The sequence below is a fragment of the Musa acuminata genome, chromosome BXJ2-3 (assembly GCF_036884655.1).
Source record: "Musa acuminata AAA Group cultivar baxijiao chromosome BXJ2-3, Cavendish_Baxijiao_AAA, whole genome shotgun sequence".
In the NCBI taxonomy this organism is placed as follows: Eukaryota; Viridiplantae; Streptophyta; class Magnoliopsida; order Zingiberales; family Musaceae; genus Musa; species Musa acuminata.
The window spans coordinates 36,785,074-36,807,077 of NC_088340.1; the positions used below are offsets into that span (position 1 = coordinate 36,785,074).

At 38.4% G+C, this 22,004-nt stretch overlaps 4 protein-coding genes across 5 annotated transcripts; 2 read left to right on the forward strand and 2 right to left on the reverse strand.

Moving 5' to 3' along the window:
- Nucleotides 1-2,830: 2,830 nt before the first annotated feature.
- LOC103979205 (flocculation protein FLO11) lies at nucleotides 2,831-4,664 on the reverse strand. Its single transcript, XM_018823145.2, has 2 exons — nucleotides 4,392-4,664; nucleotides 2,831-4,217 (listed from the first exon to the last, which is right to left on the reverse strand). Exons 1-2 carry the CDS (start codon nucleotides 4,406-4,408, stop codon nucleotides 3,182-3,184), a joined length of 1,053 nt encoding a protein of 350 aa, XP_018678690.2. The 5' UTR covers nucleotides 4,409-4,664; the 3' UTR covers nucleotides 2,831-3,181.
- Nucleotides 4,665-9,140: 4,476 nt separating this feature from the next.
- On the forward strand, nucleotides 9,141-12,000 carry LOC135607980 (FCS-Like Zinc finger 7-like). Of its 2 annotated transcripts, none has more exons than XM_065100323.1 (2): nucleotides 9,141-9,533; nucleotides 11,510-12,000. In XM_065100323.1, the coding sequence occupies exons 1-2, from the start codon at nucleotides 9,217-9,219 to the stop codon at nucleotides 11,643-11,645; spliced, it is 453 nt and encodes a 150-aa protein (XP_064956395.1). In that variant the 5' UTR covers nucleotides 9,141-9,216; the 3' UTR covers nucleotides 11,646-12,000. The 2 variants fall into 2 exon arrangements, with proteins under 2 accessions (XP_064956395.1, XP_064956394.1); XM_065100322.1 differs by having other exon boundaries at nucleotides 9,146-9,533; nucleotides 11,489-12,000.
- Nucleotides 12,001-13,815: 1,815 nt separating this feature from the next.
- LOC135607981 (uncharacterized) lies at nucleotides 13,816-20,797 on the forward strand. The gene is made up of 5 exons (XM_065100324.1): nucleotides 13,816-14,300; nucleotides 14,716-15,939; nucleotides 17,326-17,523; nucleotides 17,608-17,759; nucleotides 19,886-20,797. Exons 2-5 carry the CDS (start codon nucleotides 14,760-14,762, stop codon nucleotides 20,354-20,356), a joined length of 2,001 nt encoding a protein of 666 aa, XP_064956396.1. The 5' UTR covers nucleotides 13,816-14,300; nucleotides 14,716-14,759; the 3' UTR covers nucleotides 20,357-20,797.
- Nucleotides 20,798-21,052: 255 nt separating this feature from the next.
- Nucleotides 21,053-21,992, reverse strand: LOC135607983 (small ribosomal subunit protein uS9-like). The gene has a single exon (XM_065100349.1). It carries the CDS (start codon nucleotides 21,659-21,661, stop codon nucleotides 21,224-21,226), a length of 438 nt encoding a protein of 145 aa, XP_064956421.1. The 5' UTR covers nucleotides 21,662-21,992; the 3' UTR covers nucleotides 21,053-21,223.
- Between the last annotated feature and the right edge of the window lie 12 nt (nucleotides 21,993-22,004).

Below are 22,004 nucleotides of genomic sequence, written 5' to 3' on the forward strand. Positions count from 1 at the left end.
AATCTTCGTTCCTTTTGTTTAGTCTCTAGATATCTTGTCTATTTATAGGTGAGAGCAGAGGATCTAGGAAAAGTAATTAGGAGAGTTCCTCCCATCAAGATTATCTCCTAAGGAATCCTACCTTAAGTTGACTTCTTTTCTATTGATCAATACATGTCGTTAGAATCTAATTAATTATAATATATATATTTTATCCAATTATAAAGGACCATAAAATCTAATGATTCTTCTCCTACATTACCTTATATAGACGTTTGAGCATACAAAGCATTCTCAATTAATCTGATTACTCATTAACATGTTAGACAACATGTATCATAAGGCATTCTCAATTAATCTCATTACTCGTTGACTTGTTAGACAACATGTCCTTAAATCCTGGATTCTAAACTATTATTGTCTGTAACCATTAACAGCGAATGCAAACATGACAAATAATTCAATTAGAGGATGCAACTTCTTGATATTATAACTTGACGTGGAGAAGCTAGGCCTGGTGGAGAGACATGGAGGTCGTAGAGTTATAAGGAGGATTCTAGGGAAGTTTTCCCGTTGTAGATAGTCTCAGCCGAAGTATAGCCAATACTTTCAACGAGTCTTTATCAAAGTTAATAGGTGCATTTGGTGTTAAGTAAATGTCAGGTTCTTAAAAAGTGAAAATTCAATTCCCTTTATTTGGTTAGAGGCCAATAAAATGGAAATAAATTTCTCCACACTTTGTTTTGTCTGTTTGACAGAGTAATAGTTAAAGAAATGACTTTTGAATATTTGAATATTGGCTTTTTGTATGAAAAATATTTCTTGTTCTTTGTTCACAAGTTAATCATTGTACATCCTTAATTATAAATTTATTAAGTCATGAATTAAATCCAGTATGAATCAGATCCTCAACTATAGATTTATCATAACTTTCATTTGGTATTTTTATTTTCTGCTAATATCTTAAAAACCTTTCTCTCTCCTCTCAATAAAATAGTTCATGTCCACACCATGGACCTATCTATAAGATTAAATGATTATAGTATAGTTTAATCTATTTCCCAAGTTATCCTTATTACAATAGATAGATCAGTTCATCAAGTTGGATTAGTTCAATCAATTCTTAAGATATGGTTCAAAATTATTATATTAGAAGGGGATAGGAATATTTAGGATATAAGAGAAAAAGAAACATCAAATAAAAATCCAAAAAAATCATTAAAAATATTTTTTTTAAAAATATAAATCATCATATATTATTCGACCTAATTCAATATTTAGTGATTTGACCATATTCTTTATTGATTTAAGTTTTCACTTCACACCATAGTGTTTTGCTCTCTCTCTCCTACCATCGGATCAACCCAGCCTACTCTTCTCTCTGAGCTCATAGCGATCTATTAGCCTAAATCAGTATGTCATGTTTCATCTACGGAATTGACCTCTAAATGGAACGATAAATCAGCACCTAGTCATCCCCAGTATATGGTCTTGAAACCTCCATTAGAGTTCTAATAGAGTGTCAGCTAGAATCTAATATAGCTACAATAAACTAATAATGCTGCTGGGGCGCAAGTCTCCATCTGTCGCTCCCACTACTGTTCATGCACTCATGATTTCAACTTGTCATCTTTTTGCTTATTCATCTTTATTTTCGCTCGAAGTGCACAAGAAACAAAGAAATGTACATGATTCCTTTGTTCCATCCTTTGGTACCCCTGCAAGTAATAGCCCACGAATGACCCAACTGATGCTGATGATAGTTAAATCCTTCTCCATAGGATGCTTAAGGTCTGGAGATTGCAGTCCTTTTCGTTGAGAAGGAAGGAAGAAGAGGGTTGGGTTTCCATCCCTCTTATTTAAGCCCCACATGTACTCTGCTTTCATTTGCTCCCCAAATGGAAGGGGAACACCATCATTGCTCGAGACCAAATTGTTCTTGCGGCATGGGCCACCATGATTCCATAGGTTGGGTCACATGTCTCTCGCCTCTCAAAAGCCTAAATTCCATGCCCAGGCTTTTCGAGAATCAACAAGCCATTTATGAGCCCTGAGAAAGCGTTTTCGAACTTTCCCTCCTCGGCCAATACATTATCTTGGATTTCCTTCTGCACGATGGTGTGCTTCATGAGTAAACGACACGAACAGAGATGCATCGATGAGTTCTTCAAATTCTGTGTCAAATTCAGTGCGACTTTACTGACGGCAACATCGAGTTTCATAGAAAAGAATTGTTTTGATTCTGTGGTGGATTATAAATGATATCCCAGAATGCTTTATAGAGGGAGGAGAGGCATTCAGCGTGGTACGTGACTGCATGGTTACATACAAATACTCTTACGTACAATGCTTTTGTCTTCCACGTCCAAAGGGCGTGCAAATCGTTATAGAGAAAAGAGATATATAGTGTAGAATCTCAACCCCAAAATTTAGCTGACACTGATATCTTGCAGCTCCCTACTTTATGTAGAAAATTTCGTCGTCTTGCTTAGAATGAGAGAGAAGGAGAGAGATAGAGGGAGCTAAATCTCGTTCTTAATTTTGTTTATCATTACATATCACTGGTTTTGTTAATGGCATCGATTATTTACATTTGATCATGAATCTTAATCATATCTTGTTGTAAGTTCGAGGATCTATAACGCATGACAGCTTGTGTGCATTCCGATTGTTATTGGTTAGGGATTCATCTTACGGGGAAGCTGTCATAGATCAATATGTTGAGCTCATTTTGGTTGATAACCAAACCCTTAATTTTGGTGAATCTGCAGTTCGTGTTCCGAGGCATGGAAAATATCCGAAAAATCTGAAACATGACGAGAATACTGAAAACATCTCAAACAACATTGCAGAGCTTAAGTTATTATTTCTTTCAAGGTCTTAAATGAAGCCAGTTTCCCAGGGTTCACAGTAAACCCAGGAGTTTGGGGATAACCCTAGCTTGATCCAGATTTGAGTGAGCAGAGCTCTTTCAGAATCACAGTGAGCAAAACGAGGACGAGAAACCATGTTCGGATTAGGAAGAAAGTGTGTTGATTGATATATATGGTTACCATGCACTGACGATGATGATGATGGATGAGGCACTTCATCTTCTTTTTGCCGACACTTGCTCTACACATATTGCGAACTGGAGCACCTAGGGAAAGAATCTACGAATCCGCTGGCGACGCTTGCAGATCTCTTTCCTGCACGGGTTCAGCTATCTCGGATTGCCGTAGTTTCTGATGATTGTCTTTGATCGAGCTGGTTCCGCATTCTCCTGTCCTGATTCATTAGCCCAACCGGATAGAACATCGGTATCATGGCTCAAGTTCATGCCTTCGGTGGCGAGCAGGCTCCCGAGGCCTCCAAAGGCGTAGCCCAAGGAGTGTGAGTTGTACTCGGGAGCGGTCTGAGATTGGAGAAGGGGTTGGGAGATAAAATTTGCGCTTTGCATGTCGAGTGTGCTTGGATACTGAGCACCGAAGAGTGACAATTGGCACTTCTCGGTGGAGCTTGGAGTAGCACCAATTGGAGAACTTGTTTCAGTAGTTCTAATGGGCATGTTTATGCTGACAATGGTGTTCCCAGAAATAGAAGCAATAGCATGATCAAGAAGTGAAGCGGAGGAGGTGGAAGTAGTAGTCATGGGAAGGAAGGAAGCAGATGGGGTTTTTTGGGCAGAGGGCCTAAGGAGATAAGGGGGAATCGCGGCGGCCCCCATGTTGTAGAGGTCAAGCCGAGGGCGGGGAAAGTGGGAGGAAGTGAAGGGCGGTGTCGGTAGGCCAGTGAACTGTTGCACCATCGCGCGGAAGTTGGAAGTGTCGGTGGTGAGGACGGTGGTCGGGGCTCGCCTCGACGCCCTCGACCGCTTCTTGGCGCCTCGTGGGGCGGCGGAAGAGCGATCAGCTTGCGCGGGTGGTTGCACCGAGGAGGGACTCGCTGATGATGATACTGAGGAGCGAGTGGCCGTCATGGCGCCCAGGGTGGTGCAAGCGGAATATGGTTGGATTCTTTTAAGCCATGTAGAGTCGAGGCTGAGAGAATTGGACTCCGGAGGTGGGAAGGGGAAGGAGGTGAGGTACGGGGATAGAGGATCAAAGATGAAGGAGGATGAAGGGCGTTCGTGTTGGAAAGTAGTAGCAGTTGTTGGTGACGGTGATGGATGTGGTGGTGGGAGGTTGAAGGAGGAGATGGACTCACCTCGAGAGTCGTACTCTTCGTTCTCACCGGTGTTTGAAGACTGGATGCTCCCGCTGTTAGTTGAATCCATGTTTCGATAGTATACAAGCAAAGAAAGGGAAGATATAGGAGTGACGAAGAAGAAGAAGAGATAGGAGTGAAAGGCAGTGGCTCTAAGAGGATGCTCTGATGAAGCCAATACTGGAGTTGTATTAGTTTACAGTGCTAAAGAAGAGGTTCGATGATACCTGATCGTGGAAATCATGGATGGAGAGAGAAGAGAGACCACTCTTTCGATCACCTTTCACCTTGTTCTTTGTTCCACTTTCCGTATCTTTCCATGGATCTCTCATGGGCAGGACATGGCTTAATGATTTTGCCTTGGGGGGTAGAAAGCCAAAGAGAGGAGAGAGCAGAGTGGGAGAGAGACCTTCTATCCAAAAGAGAGGACGAATTCAGCTCACAGTTCCACTAAAAAGATCCTCCAGAGATTTCAGAAGAGGTGGGCCAACCAAGTGTTTCCGGATAGGTGCAGCCACACATGCACGGAAGGAAGAGAGAGAGAGAGAGAGAGATATGCTACCTGGTTAGACAACGCAATTAACAGATGATGCCAATGAAACTAAATCCCAAGCACAATATCTAGTACTTGCTGTATAATTTAGGTCATCTTCCACCTCTCACTTGGACTTTTCTATTCTTTCTTTCTTTCAGTATCTGTTTTGCTGCTGATTAGAAAGCATTAGAAGATTATGTACATACCAAAGAAGCATTTAGATTCTTGTCGTATTGAGGAGGAGTAATATCTAATATACATCAGTATGGCATCTAAATCTCTCTTATAGCAGAGAAGTAATATGGAGAAGAAGGTCTTGATAGAGTTATATGAGCTCCCAGGGACATATTATTTTCCTAGACTCCAAATTTATTCTAAGATTTTCCATATCTAAAACAAAATTACTGGATCGAGTGGCTTAGCTATGTTTTGGCCTAAACAAGTCTGGCTTTAGGCTTAGATTTGTGCTAACTACAAATCATGAAATTTAATTGTAGAATTAGTAAAAAGTTTTGTTCAAAACTCGAGACATCATAATTATTAATTAATCAACAGACCAATATAAGATGAGATTACAAGCACCACCCAAAGTGATAATATATGTCAATTGGTGACTCTAAATTACTGAATACTTATTTTCACATTTGAGATGATGCACAACACCTGTTATGGATTTTGCTCGTATATTATGTTTACCCATAGTTAACAATATAGATGCATTTATTTATTCTCTCACTACTCTTTCGTTAAGACTGATGCATCTATTCGAACTCCATTTCTATCTCCTAACACAAAATACAAGTTTTGATTCTCTATTAATCTTTTACATGGCAATCTCATGCATTGCATATGTTTTTATTTATTTATTATTGTTTTTCACTGAGAATACACGTAAAATTTAATTTTCTTGAGTTTTATGGTTCATGCCATTTCTTTTCTTCACTATCAGAAAATTAAATGTAAAGAAAAACACAATCTAACATGAATAATTTGAATATATAGTGTCAGTTGTTTTCTATCACAGAAACAGATTCTATATGGTAGGTAAGCTTGGTCAGGTGGATTTGTTTGGTGGAACTATTTGGCAGCCACCTCCTCAACTTGCTCCGATCACAGATCCATCACCAAATCCAAATCCCCTTCTCTCTTTAGACCTTTGCTTTGCAAGCATGTTTGTTTGTTGCAACCATCAGCGCCATTCGCTTAATAATCTTCCATCATCATCTTCTTCTTCTTCTTCTTCTTCGATGGTCAGGTCATCCATCATCGCAGAGTTGAATGCATAGCGTAGCGATGAAGTCTCCGGCTGCTAAGGGATGACCACTTGACGTGGCACAACAAATGGCTTTCGTAGACCAATGATGACCCCGTGTTGGACAGCGACGTATCATTTGATGCCCATTCCCGTCGCGGCCACGAGAAGCTAACGTGGCAAGCTTCCGCCCCCTCCTGCCCTCTCCGGGGGGCATGCGGAGCACGTGGGATGGAGTGCGGACCGGAAGAGCCGAAGCGGGACACGTAAGAAACGTAACCCCCCGCAGAGGTGCGCACGTGAAAAGTGCCTCGTGTCGCCACTTAGATATCCCGATGACTCCAAGCCATGGGACTGAGATGTTGACTTCGGACCCCCAAACACACAAGCTTATCGCTGTCGATGATCGATTGGCTTGACTGACCAACCTGTATGAACGCCATAAGTTTGTGTTTATCGATACCATCGTTTGCTCCAATTAGGAATCAAGCAGATGCAATGATAATGCAGACAACCAAACACTTACAGGTGATCTGATTGCTACCGGAAGATCTACGGATAGCAGAGCGTGGATGATAAAGCAACCTAAAAGTTGGTAGATATCTTGTCAAGTGACTAACCCTGGAATCGAGTTTTAAGTGGTCAGAGTTACGTAGGACTTACGTGTGGTTCGGTTCAATTTCACTTGGATCGTCTTTATCAAATCGGAATCGTTTGATGCATCTCAAGTCAAAATGTCTAATTGATGCGTCTCAGGTTCACACAGAAATGCCATGTAATTCCTACCGGTCACGATCCTTGGTTTCTTGGTAGTAGAACGAGGCATCAACGGGGATGCAAGATACAAGCCATGACTTGTGTTGGTGAACAAATGTGTCGGTGACTGATGAGTCAGCATGGTCTAGTCCGCGGGTCGATGTCGGAAGTCTTCTATCGGCTGAGTTGGATGCTGAGGTCGACCGGACCCTCGTGACAGGGTGTTGATCAACGTTCCTTGGTCTAGGTGTCGATTGATGACTCGTCGTGCGGACGTCGGTCGATGACTTCCAAGACGCTCGCTGGTCGAGGGCGACCGCTTTCCTGCCAAAATGATCTTCGTCGGATGATTCCCAACTTTGACATCTCCGACGAGCAAGTCAGTTCGTGGGTTGAATTATGTTTTTTCACCCTCTTGGGCTGGATGTCGGCCATAAGTCTTTATACTACTGTACCGGGGTCGGTCGTATACGAGTTGATGTGATGAATATACCAAACAATGTCGACCAGTCCCGAGCTTTCGGGACAATTATATCAAACAATGCATCGGTATGAATTTTGACTTCATGTGAGGATGCTCCTCTTGCTGATTCTCGGGTTGGCGTGATGGACATATCAAACAACGCCTTAGTACTGATTCTGATTTAGCGTGTCTTGAACCCAAAATATACCTTGGTGTTCAAAGCTTTCCATCAATATGAAGTGTAAGGAGGATAACATATGCTACTATTGTTCTTGCACTTAAGTAGAAGATTTTATTTATGTGGGCTAGAATGATGTACCAATCGATATTAATAACACATCTTAAATTTTGTACTAAACAATGATTTAATATTAGAGAAATTTTGTTGTGATTACATATGGCTTTAATTTGTCTCGATACACTTAAATAACTCACTTATTGTTCATACTTTGTAAAAAGTTATGAATGTTAAAATATTACTATATAACAATACACAACTATTTAATAAGTGATAGTCGCAATAGCGACAAATCATAGTTATTTATCAAATGTTAAATATTCTAAATCTCATTTGATATTTTTTTCATTATTATTTTTTCTTTAAAACTTCAACTAGTTTGAATCTTAAATTTTGTCTATGTCATTCACCCTGGTAAGCAAAAATACACTGAAATAAACTATTTATGGTGGTAGAATCACTCAAACGATATATAAGTCCTCCAACTTCCAATATGAACCAATCCAAGATCTTCAAAAGTTAATTAAGTTCTCAACGATCCACCAAAAAAACACAAAAGACAATAAGAAAATTGGATTCCTCAAAGTTCACCAACTACTACTCAACTATGGGCCAACATTTCATTCTTGGTTAGATGGGCTCCATATTTTATGAAAGAAAAACCAGTTGTGGATGGTGAAAGAGCAATCGGTTCTATACATAGCCAAAGATGCCTCATATATATATGACCTATTATTCACCATCATAATTCGCTAGAATTTTAATCGAGAAAATGTTAACTTTATCACAAGCATGCATTTGAAACGAAGTGCCTGATAAAAGATCAAAATTTTGATTATAAAAGTTGATCTTCAATGTGATTTTGCTTTCCCTTTCTAGACAAATCTTTATAGAAATTGAAAATATTGATGCTTTGATAATTTGTAAAGGGGGATAAAAGTTAATCGAAAAAATCGGTGAATATCTAAGAAAACCTTTTTGAATTTCTTCTTTTTTTTTCCTATTAATGCCCCCATTTTTCTGATGAGACATATAAGAAATATTTCTACCTTTTGTATTGGACTGATAAAAAAAGATGAATCAATTCGGATGTCAAAAATATTATACATTAAATTATTATTTAAAATGTAATAATTGAGATAAAAAAAATTAAATTTGTTTTATGTGTTTTCATTTCCAAATCAATAAGAACATATATTTGAAACCTTGATAAATTAGTTTTTACATGGAGTTACATGTAGGCATTGAAAATATTATAATTTTAATAAAATATATTATAATTATATTGATTTACCTTATGGATTGGTTCAAAAAGGAGATTTTCGGATCTTGTCTTTTGGATTAAAAAAATGGAGGCATTGATGGAATAAATAAAAAGAGAAATCAATGGAAAAAAATAAATTTATATTTTTTGGAAAATCATAAAAAAAGAAGTGGTTCTATAATTAAAATATTATAATTGGATTGATTCAATCCTTTGGAGTGGTTCTATAAAGGACAAAGTTATTTTCAGATCTTATATTTTGGATAAAAAAATGAGGGCATTGATGAATTAAATAAAAAGAGATATCAATGAAACAATATAAATTTAGAGTTTTTTTTTTCGAAAATTCATTAAAAAAAAGAAAAAAATGGATTCGAGGATGGGGAGGTTCTCCAATCGGACGGTCCGGATTCATCGTCACTCTCTGTCTCACTTCTTCCATCATTTAAAGGCCAACAAAAAATCCCATCTCCGCTTCCGTTGATCTCTCGAGTGTCGCAACCGTCTTTCGCTCTCCGGTCTCTGCTCCGCGAGGGAGAAGGGGATGGCGGAGGGGAAGGGGGAGAGAGAGGATGTGGCGATACTCCTTGGCAAGGGTCTGCAGCCTCCCATGCGACGAACGACGAGCATGATGGTGTTCTCCGCGACCAATTTTGCGGCCGCCTCCGCCGCGGCAGATTGGCGAGAGGGCATCCGTCGCAGTGAGCAGAATAGAGCAGCAACGTTTGAGATGCCGCCGAGGATCGTCCAGCGGCGGAGCTTCAACGACTTCCGGACGTTGGAGACGACCGCCCAATTCCTTATGGCCTGCGGCCGCTGCAATCGCCGCCTCGGCCCTGGATCCGACACCTTCATTTATCAGTAAGAAAAAGTTCCCCATTTTTGGTTCTGATCTGATCTGATTCGATTTTTTCGTTGCTTATTAAGTTATATTCTATTGATATAGGCTGCCTGATCACTAGTTGTTTGGAGAACACTGTTTGATCTGTTCGTGACACCCGCCATTGGTCTTGTTTATGGCCTACGTGAACAAAATTGACGTCCGCTAGGGAGTAGTTTAGTGATCGTTCCATAGTTATATATTTGGTTTATACCATTCATCTTTCAATAAAGGTTAACAATTTTAATTTAAATGATTCTTTTTTTTTTTTTCAAAGGTTCAAAGTTCTTTGTATTGGATCACATCAAGTGTATTTCGCATAGGTTTTTACGGATCTTTCACCCCACACTAGTCTGGTAATAAGGTCTCATAATGTCTGGTGCCTTTTGGGGGCTCAAGATACTTCCGAAAGATAAAATTCTGGAGAGATGAGGATGTCTGATAACTCATTAGATGATGCCCATCGTGAATCTAAGAGGTCTTGACTCACCTATTAAGGGTCCTGATGAGAACGTTTAATCCCACAATGGGAGCTAAGATCTTATGAGAGCAAAGTGCTAGCTCTCTTTTAGAATCCACGAGATTTAACGGGACAAAACCATAGGTACTCTTTATAAGTAGATAATTTCTCGTGAGTTCATATTTCTTTTTTTTATGAGAATGAATGATGACTCAACGAACAATAAAATCATAAGTCCTGACTATTTAAGATTAGTTATATGAATCTTTTGTCACTAGTGAGATATTTAAGAACTCATATGTTTAATTAAATTAAGAATATTTAAATTTTTATTTATAGTTTTATTAACATCGTTTAAGGTTTTTTCTATCTTTCCTCGGTCTACTAATGATAATTATTTCATCAATTCTGACTATTCTATATGTAAATCTCAGAAGCATTTGTCCATATCATCTTAACCGATTCTATCTTGTTTTATTGTTACATCCGATTATATCAGAAGGAGGTAAAATTAAGATTAATTTATAAAGAAGCTGATGAGTATGTTACTATTAATTTCAGTTTAAATATTTTAGTCAGTAATTTGAGTCAAATAAAATTGATAAACCAATTAGTCGATTTGATCTGGATCATGATATTTGTCTCCTATCGTGATACTTAATTGTTCATAAATAAAAATAATATTTTACAAAAAAAATACTCTTGAGGACTAATGATGACTCCACGTATATAATCTTTACAAAACATTTTGTTAAAATCCATTACATTTGTATGGTCATAACATTTCTAGGATTCTTCTTGATCATTTCTAGCGTCAGCTGCTGCCTGCTACTTGCGAGTTGTGACTAAATTAAGGTAAAGATCATGCGTGTATTACATGCACATGCTAATGTACCAGAAATGACATTAACTCTGCAGAAGTTATATGTGATGAAGGATTTGAAGATAATTTTATCAGCACATGAGCATATTAACCATAAGAAAGAGCTGATTATGATTATGAATAGAACTCTTTGTTGTAATGCGCTTTCTTTTATGGATTGATTAGTGGTATTATTTATGGAGCTTCTTTTCAGAATTTTATCACGTAACATGTATGTGTTTTACTTTCATGCAAACTAAATTTTCTCGAAAAGAATGCATTTAGATTCTTCAACCGCAGAAATGCCACTTTAGCTGGTTTCTGAGATGCAAGATTTTTGTTTCTTGAAGTTTTCCTACAGCGGAGAGAAATTTCTCTTGTTTTTTTTTGTTCCAAAGCAAAATGTAAATCTGTTCTGTAGCAACCCATCCCCTGCATATGAACATGTATAAGCGAGTGCAGGTTTCCGACAAAAAATTAAACCTATTGACTCCAGAAAAATTGGCCGATCTTAGCATTCCTCTTGTTTAGCAACAGTACATCTTCAGTAACAGTCCCTGTGGACGCTTAATGATTGGCATAATATAGCTTTTGATCTCTCTTTGCATTTATAGGGGCGAAATTGCATTTTGTAGCCTTGAGTGCAGAGAGCATAAGATGAGCCAAGACAAGAATATAAATAAGCGCCTGACGCCCAAGAAGACCGATGCTTCCTCGTCAACTAAAGCTTCAGAAACACCTGGCAGTGGCGAAATGGCTATTGCTGCTTAAGCCGAGCAAGAATCTGCTTTCCAAGTGCCAAACTTTGGTGGATATCAGTTTTGAAGTGGCAGTGAGGACACTCTGGTCGCCTCAAAAGATTGAAGATTCATTCTCTTTGATGCTCTGGCCACCTCAAAAGATCAAAGAATTTTTTTCACTTTGATGCTACTTGTCCCAACATCCATCCCTTTTGATATTTTGATACGATGGGTTCGAATAGATGTAATCAGGTTCATCTCTCGCAGGGAATTCCTGTTGTTTTTTGGGTATTAAAATGAAAACTCAAATAATATAGGAACACCAAAGTCTGTTTTCTGTGATGAACTTGTGATATCAAAGACATTTATACTGTTCTCTACCACAAGTGACACAAGAGTCACCTACTTTTGTTCTCACAGAGTGGCGAACATGATGAACTTCCATGAAGGGTTTATGTATCAGTTCTTCTCACATAAGATTCTGTGATCTTTTGAGTTGTATAGTGCAGCAAAACCTTCTCCAAGGCTTTTCAGTGTTGCTTGCAGGGATGTTCGACTGTTCCAGTAGGACCAGCTTACTACTGTTTACTGTTCCTTGATGCCTAGGGCCATAAATGGTCCATTGTGATACTGAGGAGCATGGATGGAGAGTAACATATCTCCATAGAATCAAATATATCCATCCATGCATCAACATCTGTAGATGTGCATAATATGTGATTATACATGTAGAACGAATGAACCTGTATAGCTTCATCAACATGTCATACTTTATGATTAGCAAATTTTGTTCGTTTCCATAGGATAATTTTATGCCCTTTTTGTGCTTCGAGGAGCATGATTTAAATTAATATTATTTTTGTTTCTACTGTAATATATGCTTTTACATTTTAGTTAAAATAAAAATACTACTCAAAACAAGCTCGTATTTAGATAACCATTCTACAATCTATTGCACAAATCTAGAACTCTAGTGAATTGATTCAAGTGGTCTCTCCTTATATGCTTAGCTTTTTGGTAAACTAAGTGTATCATGTAGGGTTGGAAACTTTGTTCATTGTACAAGACTTGGTTTCTTACTTTCCTATTCAAACCTATCACAAATCTGATTAATGATATCCAAACTAGATTTAAGAGAATCAATAATCATCTTAAATTTCTGTTTCTTAAATTAAAATAGAATAATCGGTATCTTACTTTAGTATCACTATTTACTTCCTAGTCTTGCTAACCTTCGTATATAATAAATCTCGGGCATATATATTTCTGATTCTTGAACATGCTAATAGGGAATAATCTATTTTCTAAAACAAAATAAAAAATAATCTTCACCCGAATGACTACGATCGATAGTGAGAGTGGATCGGTGGATGTCATCGTTTATATGAAAAAAAATATGTTCTTTATATTTTTTATTTTAATTTAAGTTTTAAAAAAATATTTGGTTAATAATATAATTATATAATATTCCATAAAAATTTGATATCAATTAAATTTAAATTTTCAATGTAAAATAAAAAGTGATGCAGGTGTTAAAATTTAAATTTTGTTAATGTTAAATTAACGAATTGTTTTGAATTTTGTACTACAAGATAAAAAAAATTAATAAACCCTCTTTATTGATTTTAATGTTGTTCATGTCTCAACGTATTAAATTAGAATAATAATCGATATTAATTTAATTATTTTGAATCATGATTAATAAAATTAATAAACCATATTTAATGATTTCCATATCTTCACGTGTCAAGTTAGATTATATGTTAATTAATAATTTAATTATTTTGAATCATGAAATAAAAATTAGTAGATCATATTTAATGATTCTCATGATGTTCACATATTTAACAATATGAAGCCATCATAGGATCGAATCTCTCATGCCATATCCAAAATCTAGCTACGATTGACTAAGAATTATTTGAATATTAAATTTTGGACTATCTTATTCATGGTATAATATGTATCACCAAATCTAATCTATGTGACATAAATTAAATCTCGATCTGGTTTGAATCGGAATCGAACCAATTTACAGTCAAAATTAATCGGGTCAAACGGTTCGATGGGTTAAACGAACCGGAAGCAAGACCATACAGTTTCATTTCGATTTCTATAAATTGGAACTGTCGTCGCATTAGTTGCATGTCGCACATCAAAATCAAACTCAAACTCTCAAAAAAGTTTCCTTCACTTTAGTTCCAATCTGGTCATCTCTTATTTTTATTAATTAGAAGACACCCAAAGAAAGAGACCACAGAATACATCCCAACGCCCGCAACTGTCCTCGCATCCCAAACCACAGACCACATCTCACGCGCTCTCTCCTTGCTCGGAGCGCTAACCCTAGAAAAAGCACGCTCGATCGACCCCGCCCCCATCGCTCCCCCAAGAAACAATTCCTCCATCTCGCTTCCTCTCCTCCTCCTCCTCCACCTTCTCCGATACTTTTTTTTTTCTTTTTTCTTTCGATTTTTTCGGTGTTCTTTTTCAGGAAGGATGGACGGGTTCCGTCGGCGGCTGAGTTCTTCTTCCTCCGAGATCTTTCCTGCTGGGTTTTGATTCTTTTTTTTTTCCTCTCCCGATCTAATGCCTGTTTTCTGTTCTGGAATTAGGGTTTCCCATTCGGTTCCCTCCTGAGCTCTCGATTTCCCCGCGCGGTTTCAGATTGGAAGCTGATCGTCCGGTGAGTTATTCTCCCCTGCAGAGGGCTCTCGTCTAGAGATTGACTCTTGGGTTTTGCATCAGGGTTTTGGTTCCTTGTGGTACTCTTGTTGGTTAGTTAGGGTTCGTGGTGAATGCGTCGGTGGGCTTTTTGTTATTCATCGGTGTTGCATCTTGGATTTTGTTCTTAGTTCTCGTTGACGTTTTCATGATTTGTCTTGTCAAAGGGTTTACTTTTCCTATTTGATGATAAGCTGTAACATTATGTGATGATATATTGTTCGCTGGAAGTAATTTAGTTAGTGGTTGACATGATTTTTTTCTGAAGTTTGTAATTTGCAGCATACTTAGAGGTTGTTCTTTGGCAGTGGCACTGAAACTTTTCGTGACATGATTGGTGTACTTACAATGTTTGAAATTTTTGGTGGTTTTAATAGGCTTTTGAAGATTAGCTTAAGTTGGGGTGCATCCACTAGAGAGCATGTCGTCGCAATATCCTGTGCTTAACAACAAACCCATTGATCAATGGAAGGTTACAGAGTTAAAAGAGGAGCTGAGAAAAAGAAAGATCCCTGTAAGGGGCCTGAAGGAGGAGTTGATAAGGAAGCTCGATGAGGCAATACGTAATGAGATGGCTAAAGAGGAGGAATCGGTCAATGCCTGTAATCCTGATTCAGTTCATGATGATGGTGATCAAGTGCAATCAGAAAAGTTGGTAGATAATCATACCTATGTTGTTGTCGATCCAACTGGAAAAACGGGCTCTGATGCCCTTGCAATTGACATAGATATCAATCAAGACATCAGTTCTCAATATGCCATAACAGCTACTCCAGGATTGGATACAAAAGTTTCAGAAACAAAGACTAATGTGGTTTCACTGGAAGACAGTGGAACTGAAACTCAGACGGTGATTACTCTGTCCGAATCAAGTATCCAAGATGCAAGCCCCAAAGAGATGCATGATGAAGAAAAACATGATGAAGAAAAGCATGATGAAGAAAAGCAAGAAGAAGAAAAGCAAGGCGAAGAAAAGCATGAGGATTCAACCGGCTCCCGTGAGGATATCAAGCTCAACCTTTCGGAACCAGACAATCAGGTACCTGTGGTCAGCCCAGATTTAGGTTTCCAAGTTAAGTGTGAGTCGATTCCTATTGATTCTGTGTCAATTATTGAAAAAAATAGTCTAAAGGATAATTTAAATGCTGATGACTTTCATTTAGAACAAGAAGTTGTTAAGCCGGAGATGGTTCAACCATCATCCAGCAGTGTCATAGGTGGTGATCTGCAGCCTTTGGATGACGATAAAGGGCCAGTTAGTGACCCAGTCACTTTGGAGGAGACAGATGTCAAAAGTAGTATAAACATTGACCTCAGCATGAAAGAAGAAAATGTAGAGGAAGGGTCTCCAGAAAAATTAAACTTAGATAGGTGTTCAAGTGATGAATTAATGGAAGAGGATGTTTCTGATATCAAGCATGTTGACTCCAACACTAAGTCTGAGGAACTGGAAGGAAAAACTGAGGTGAACTTGGAGCCTGCTGTAGGTGGGGAAACCAGTTTTGATGGTGGTCTGGGTGGCTCCATGCCAGAAAAGAAAGATACTGTTGTTGAAGACCATAGGAAGCCAGAAGTTCCCGCTGAGAAGAGGAAACTAGAAGGTACTCCCAGTGGATTAAAATTCTATCCTCGGTACAATCATAAGCATGTTTTCTTCATTTTTGTCGTTGAATGATATCAAAGCATCAATATGGTTTTTACTGAAATGTCATACAAGATGCCTATAAAATAGCCATTGAAACATCTCTTTAATTTGAAGCCAATACGTGAAGTACTGTACATGTACATGTCAATCGTTGTTGCTAAAATATTAGAAAAAACAATAAATAACAGATAATGACAACAAGATGCAATGTCTAAACTATTTAGGTCGACTAACAATATCTTTAGATAGATCAAACACATTTAAATTCTTATTTTATAGTTTTTTGTAAAGGTTTTTCAGCTCTCCCTCTATCTCTCTTTGCATCACTAATGCTAATTGTTCCATATAGGACTTTGTATAACATGTCTATGTTATCTTAGATAATTCTCCCACATTTTATTCTCCATTGGAACCATATCTAATTGTTCATGAATGAACAAAAGAAATCTATTTTTTAAAATTTTCAGTTTCTTCTCATGGTCACCTCAACATGCTTTCTCTCAATGACATACTTTCTACACGTGTCGCTCCTTAATTGCTCAACACACATTCGTAAAAGGATGAGTAACCTAACAATTGTATCATAAGATATCTTTTAATCTAAATGGCATCCAGTGATCAGACAGAACAAGTTACACCCATCTCCACTTTAACTGATAGGTATTACACTATAATCAATATCTTCATCAATGTCTCTGTCATGCTGAAAAATTCAGTCAACTGTCAAGATACTTAGAATTTCTTGTCCATTCATTTTAACTGCATCTGCACTTCTTTTAGTATTATTAAAATTACATCTCATATCTTCAGTTTTATTTGTACTTATACAAAACCTTTAATTCTAAAGGTTGTTTGATTAATTTCATTTAAAAGATCATCAATTAGTTTAAATGAAATTGCTTTAATACTTGAGTTATGAGAGATAATATGTTATTCAAAAGATAATAACGGAAACAAATCGAGACTAATCTATTGTATACCTATTAGATAAGCATATCAAGAAATACTTCTTATATGTTGTACAAAGGATTCAAATTTGTTCACTTGCAGTTTGGAAGAGATAAATAGACACCACTGTGTTAGTACTTGTAGATAATCCATGCTTTGACTTTTTTATTTTATTCAACTGATCTGCTTGTGATGTATGATAGTGTGTAAGTTCGTGTTGTCTGCTTGTACAATGCCTTTTCATTTACCTTTTCAGAAACAAATCCATGTACAATGTTGCAATTCCAATTTCGATTAGATGATACTGTATTTCTTTTTCATTCTTTTGGTGCACTGGTGGTTATCAGCAGTATTTCAGTAGTGAACCATTCTTCTAATGATCCTTTGGCCCCAGACCGAGAAGTTGTTGGAAGCAATGGGGCTCCTAAGCGGCAACGCCGTTGGAATGCAGAAACTGTAAAAGTTCCTGAACAACAAACATATACTCTTATTACATCAAGTCCATCTAAGGATGCATTTCATCTGACTCCTAGACGCACACTCACGAAGTCTGTTCCAAAGCCTGTTGAAAATTCCCAGAAGGAACGCATTGGTGAGCTTAAGAGGCTTTATGTCCACTGTGTTTATTCAATATCTAAATGATTTTATTTGACTATATTTTGTGTCTGCATCACAGTGCCACCATCCCCGAAACCAGCGACAACTTCACTGAGAATTGACAGGTTTTTGCGTCCTTTTACTCTAAAAGCAGTGCAAGAGCTGCTTGCAAAAACTGGAACTGTCTGCAGTTTCTGGATGGACCACATCAAGACCCACTGCTATGTCACTGTAAGTCTTTCATGCTAGTTTTTGTTATTTAGTTCTCATATGATTTCCTGTCCATCTTGTTGGTACAAATTCATAGATAAGTCATTTTAGTTTTGGCATTTGATTGCCAGTATATCTCTGAATATGAAATTGACTAGTTCAACGTTCAAATGTTATGTTAATATTTGATTCTGCTCATTTATAGTCTTATATCAAATGAGATTTTAGAATTAGAAGAGGAAGAAATTAAATTGCATTGCATTTATCTTCAGATGGTATCACAAATGTTGTCTCATTTCATATTGTAATGAAAAAATGACTAGACTATCTGGGTGGCTGGATGCAACCTTCTTTGTGCCTTGCATGTGGCCTTGATTGTCCATGTATCCATGAAGTATTAGGCAGATGCCTAAATAGCTGGACACTGCTTGAGTGGTCTGTTTAAACTGGTTGTGTAGTTAAGCGTGGAGCAAATTTATGTCGTCTGCCTTTAGTCCACTCTGAAAGTCTACAAATATCCTATATTGGATCTCCATTTGTGACTCTTCAAATTTTGCATCTCCATTTGTAACTCAAACTTAAAAGCTCTGTTTTGCAATTAATGAATGATAACTTCATTAAATGAATTTGCATTTAATGAATTTGCAATTAATGAATTTGCATCTCCAAGAGGTCATTAAATGGCTCCTCTTCAATCAAGGTGAAAAAAATGCATCGACTCTAAGTAGATGACCATCAGCAGAAAGCAACTAGAAGTAGAGGAAATTAATTTTTATTTTCCTCTCTTTTCTATATTCTCTTCCTGTCTTCGTCTTTTTTCTTTTCTCTTACCTATTATGCAAAAAATGTCCAGGTTGTTAGGGCAGTCAGTTCCTTTTTACCCTTTTTGTCATGTCTGAGCACATCACAAATTGTTTAATGTATTTCTTGTTCCTCATCTTAAGATGATCAAACATGTTGTCCTCTTTAAACAACATGAAAAGGATGTATAGACACTAAGGTACGTAGATGACCATTGACAAAACAACCAGACGAAGATGTAAATAATTGTTTTTCCTCCTCTCTTTTCTATATTCTCTGCCTGTATTCCTCTTTTTTCTTTCCTCTTAAACAGTACAAAAAAATGTTCCAGTTGTTAGGGCAGTCAAAATTTCTTTTTTATTTTTCTATATCATGTTTGAGCAAGAACTAGTTGTTAGGGCATTCACCACTCTTGACATTCTTTGTAGTTCTTTTAGATACTTGAGGCATTTTCCTAGCACCTTTTTTATTGAGTCTTGGTGGCTCTTACCCCACCTTTCATGTAATAGGACTTTGTGTCAGTTGACCCTTCTTTATCATTAATTAGCTTATAACTCGTTTTGCATTTTGTAGTGGATGCTGTTTGTCAAATTGCAGCATCTTATTCATATGTTTTCTTTAATCACTGCCACCAATTCCTGTTGCTCCTGCCATTTTGTGGTATTCTGAGGGAGAGAGGAAGGGGATGATGAAGGGGATTTTATTTTCTTTAATGAAATGGAAAAAGGATGAAAAGAGAGGAGGAAAAGAGATTGAATGAAACAAGTTATTTCATTTCAGAAATTAGCAGTTTTAACTTAAAAAATTGATTCACCTTTTCCTTAAGGAACTTTTGTTGATTGAGTAATACTTGAGCTAATAAGGTCCTGAGAAATTAAGAAGATTGCACCACAATATATGTGTCCATGTAACTTAAGCATTCTCATAACTTAAGATGATGGACAAAACTGGAAAAAAAATTAAGATGTAAAATGCTCAAATTGTCAAATTTGGCTGCGTCAATGGTTGTAGAAGTATTCAAGGTACGTGCCTTCTATGTTTGCTTCCTTTCTCATTTAGTTCATAATACAAGATTAACAGCTAGAATGAATCAGATGGCCCTCTCTACTTGCATTCATCTAATGTCATTCCTTTCGAGGTTAACTATTTTAATATGAGACAGACAGGATTTTGATAATATAGTCTGCCTATCATTTAGTTTAGTTTCTTCTACTTGGAAATGATAATTTTAACTATGACAAAGTCTGAGGGTTCTTCTCTTTAGAGTGCGCGCGCGCGCACACACACACACATATAATTCAAATTTTCATCATATTTGGCACCTAAATTTTGGTTGACATTTGCAGTATTCTTCTGTCGAAGAAGCCACTGCAACCCGAAATGCTGTTTATAACCTCCAGTGGCCTCCCAATGGTGGAAATCTTCTGGTAGCAGAGTTTGTTGATCCCCAGGATGTTAAGGCTCATGTCGAGCCCCCACCTCAATCAGCAGTACCGATAAGCCCAAACCCAACCACAGCTAAGGTTACAAACTTTCAACAACCTCAGGCAGCTCAACCCCCTACTCGCCAGCATTCTTTCAGGCAGCCGCTACCACCCCTTCCTACACCAACATTATCTGACCTGCCTGCTGCAAGGGAGAGACTTCCCCCACCTCCTCCATTGAACCCAGAACCACCAGCTTTAACACTCGATGATCTATTCAAGAAGACTAGAGCTACCCCAAGGATCTATTACCTACCCTTGTCTGAAGAAGCAGTGGCATCTAAGTTTGCAGCACAAGGCAAAAACCATAAAGGACAAACAAGCCAATATTAGCCCCAAAGCTATTACTTTTATCGTTCGTTTTGAAGTCTTGTGGATTTTATCAACTAGTCAAATGGTATGTATTTGCATCCGACTCGGTGGTTTATACACCTGTTCTTCGTCAGCAGTCTGGTGGTGTTTCAGGTGGATCAATGCAATCGTCCACTGCCTTGTGAGAAACGTTTTACTAGCAAGAAGGTATCCTGTGGCTAGGGAACACATTACATGGATGATATGCTGATAAGAGAACTGTAGTGAAATAAAAATTAGGTTTCTTGCTGAGTAGTTTAGCATAATCAGATCATGAATATTTGCTTAAGCTTTATGTTCCTGAAAGATATTGCTGTAGAGCAGGGTCCAGTGAGGATGAGTTTTAAGTCATTAAAAACAGCATTTCTATAGTATTTTTTTACCCACCGGATGTTTTGCCTGAATATAGTTTTTGTGTGATCATTGTTTTTCTTCTCTATGGTTTACTAGATTAGAATGATGACCATATGATGTATATGTTCTTATAGTACTAAACTAGAGCTGCCTGGACTACTTAAGCATCCTTTCAAATACCAGTCGTGAAGTCTGGACCAGCAAATACTTGGCCCATAAAGCCCAAGTATGGCCCAAGTTTCCAAGTAGGAACTTACCCCGTGCACAAATGGTAAAAATGTGAACCTATTGCTTCATCAGAAGGTACAAAGGCACATAATCTGATGCAGAGAAAGAGCTAGTGAATCATATAATTAAAGCGTTAATGTAAAATCTAGAACATAACAGGAATACCAAATGTGCCTCGAGAGCGAGCAATTCCGGAAGAGGCAACAAACAAAGCAGGAAAGATCAAAACTTCACGAGGAAAGATCGGGACTACAGAACCTCTCGGATCTAACGGTACGACTTCTGGAACCTGGCGCGTGCGCCTCGACCACCGAACTTCTTGGGCTCACATCGGCGGGGGTCGGCGACCAGAAGGGTGCGATCATAGCGGACGAGGATGCCCTTGATTTCCTTCTTGGACTGCTCGTCCACGTACTTTTGGTGGAAGGCGACGAGGGCCTTGGCGATGCTCTGACGGATGGCATAAATCTGGGAGGTCTTGCCGCCGCCGCGGACGCGGATGCGGATGTCGACGTCCATGAACCGTTGCCGTCCGAGGAGGAGGATGGGCTCGAAGGCCTTAAGGCCGAGGATCTCCGGCTTCACCAGTTCGATCGGCACGCCGTTCACCTTGATCAGCCCACGACCCCGCTTGCAGTGCGCCACAGCCACCGCCGTCTTCTTCCTTCCGAAGCACTGCACCGAGTCCACCGCTGCCGTCGCCATCGCCAACGATCGAGCTCACCGAGTGATGAACGAGACGAAACCCTAAATTTTGATCGGCGCGTGGGAGAGTCGACGACTTATATAGCGGAAAGCACCAGGAACCAGGAAGCGGTTTAGTCACACGACAGTCCAGCCTGCTGCGGACCGGATCCGGACAGGGAGTCGGTTTACTTTAATTGCACCGGTCCTTGTGGTGCGAGCCAACCCTTGAATGGGCATCTTCATCTCCCATGGTGGATCGGGCCCAAACAGGACGGCTTGATCTGGCCGAGTTAAGAATTTGCGTTTTTTCCAGTCATTGAAACCAGACCGGACCGGACCAGCTGGCTTGACCGACAAAACC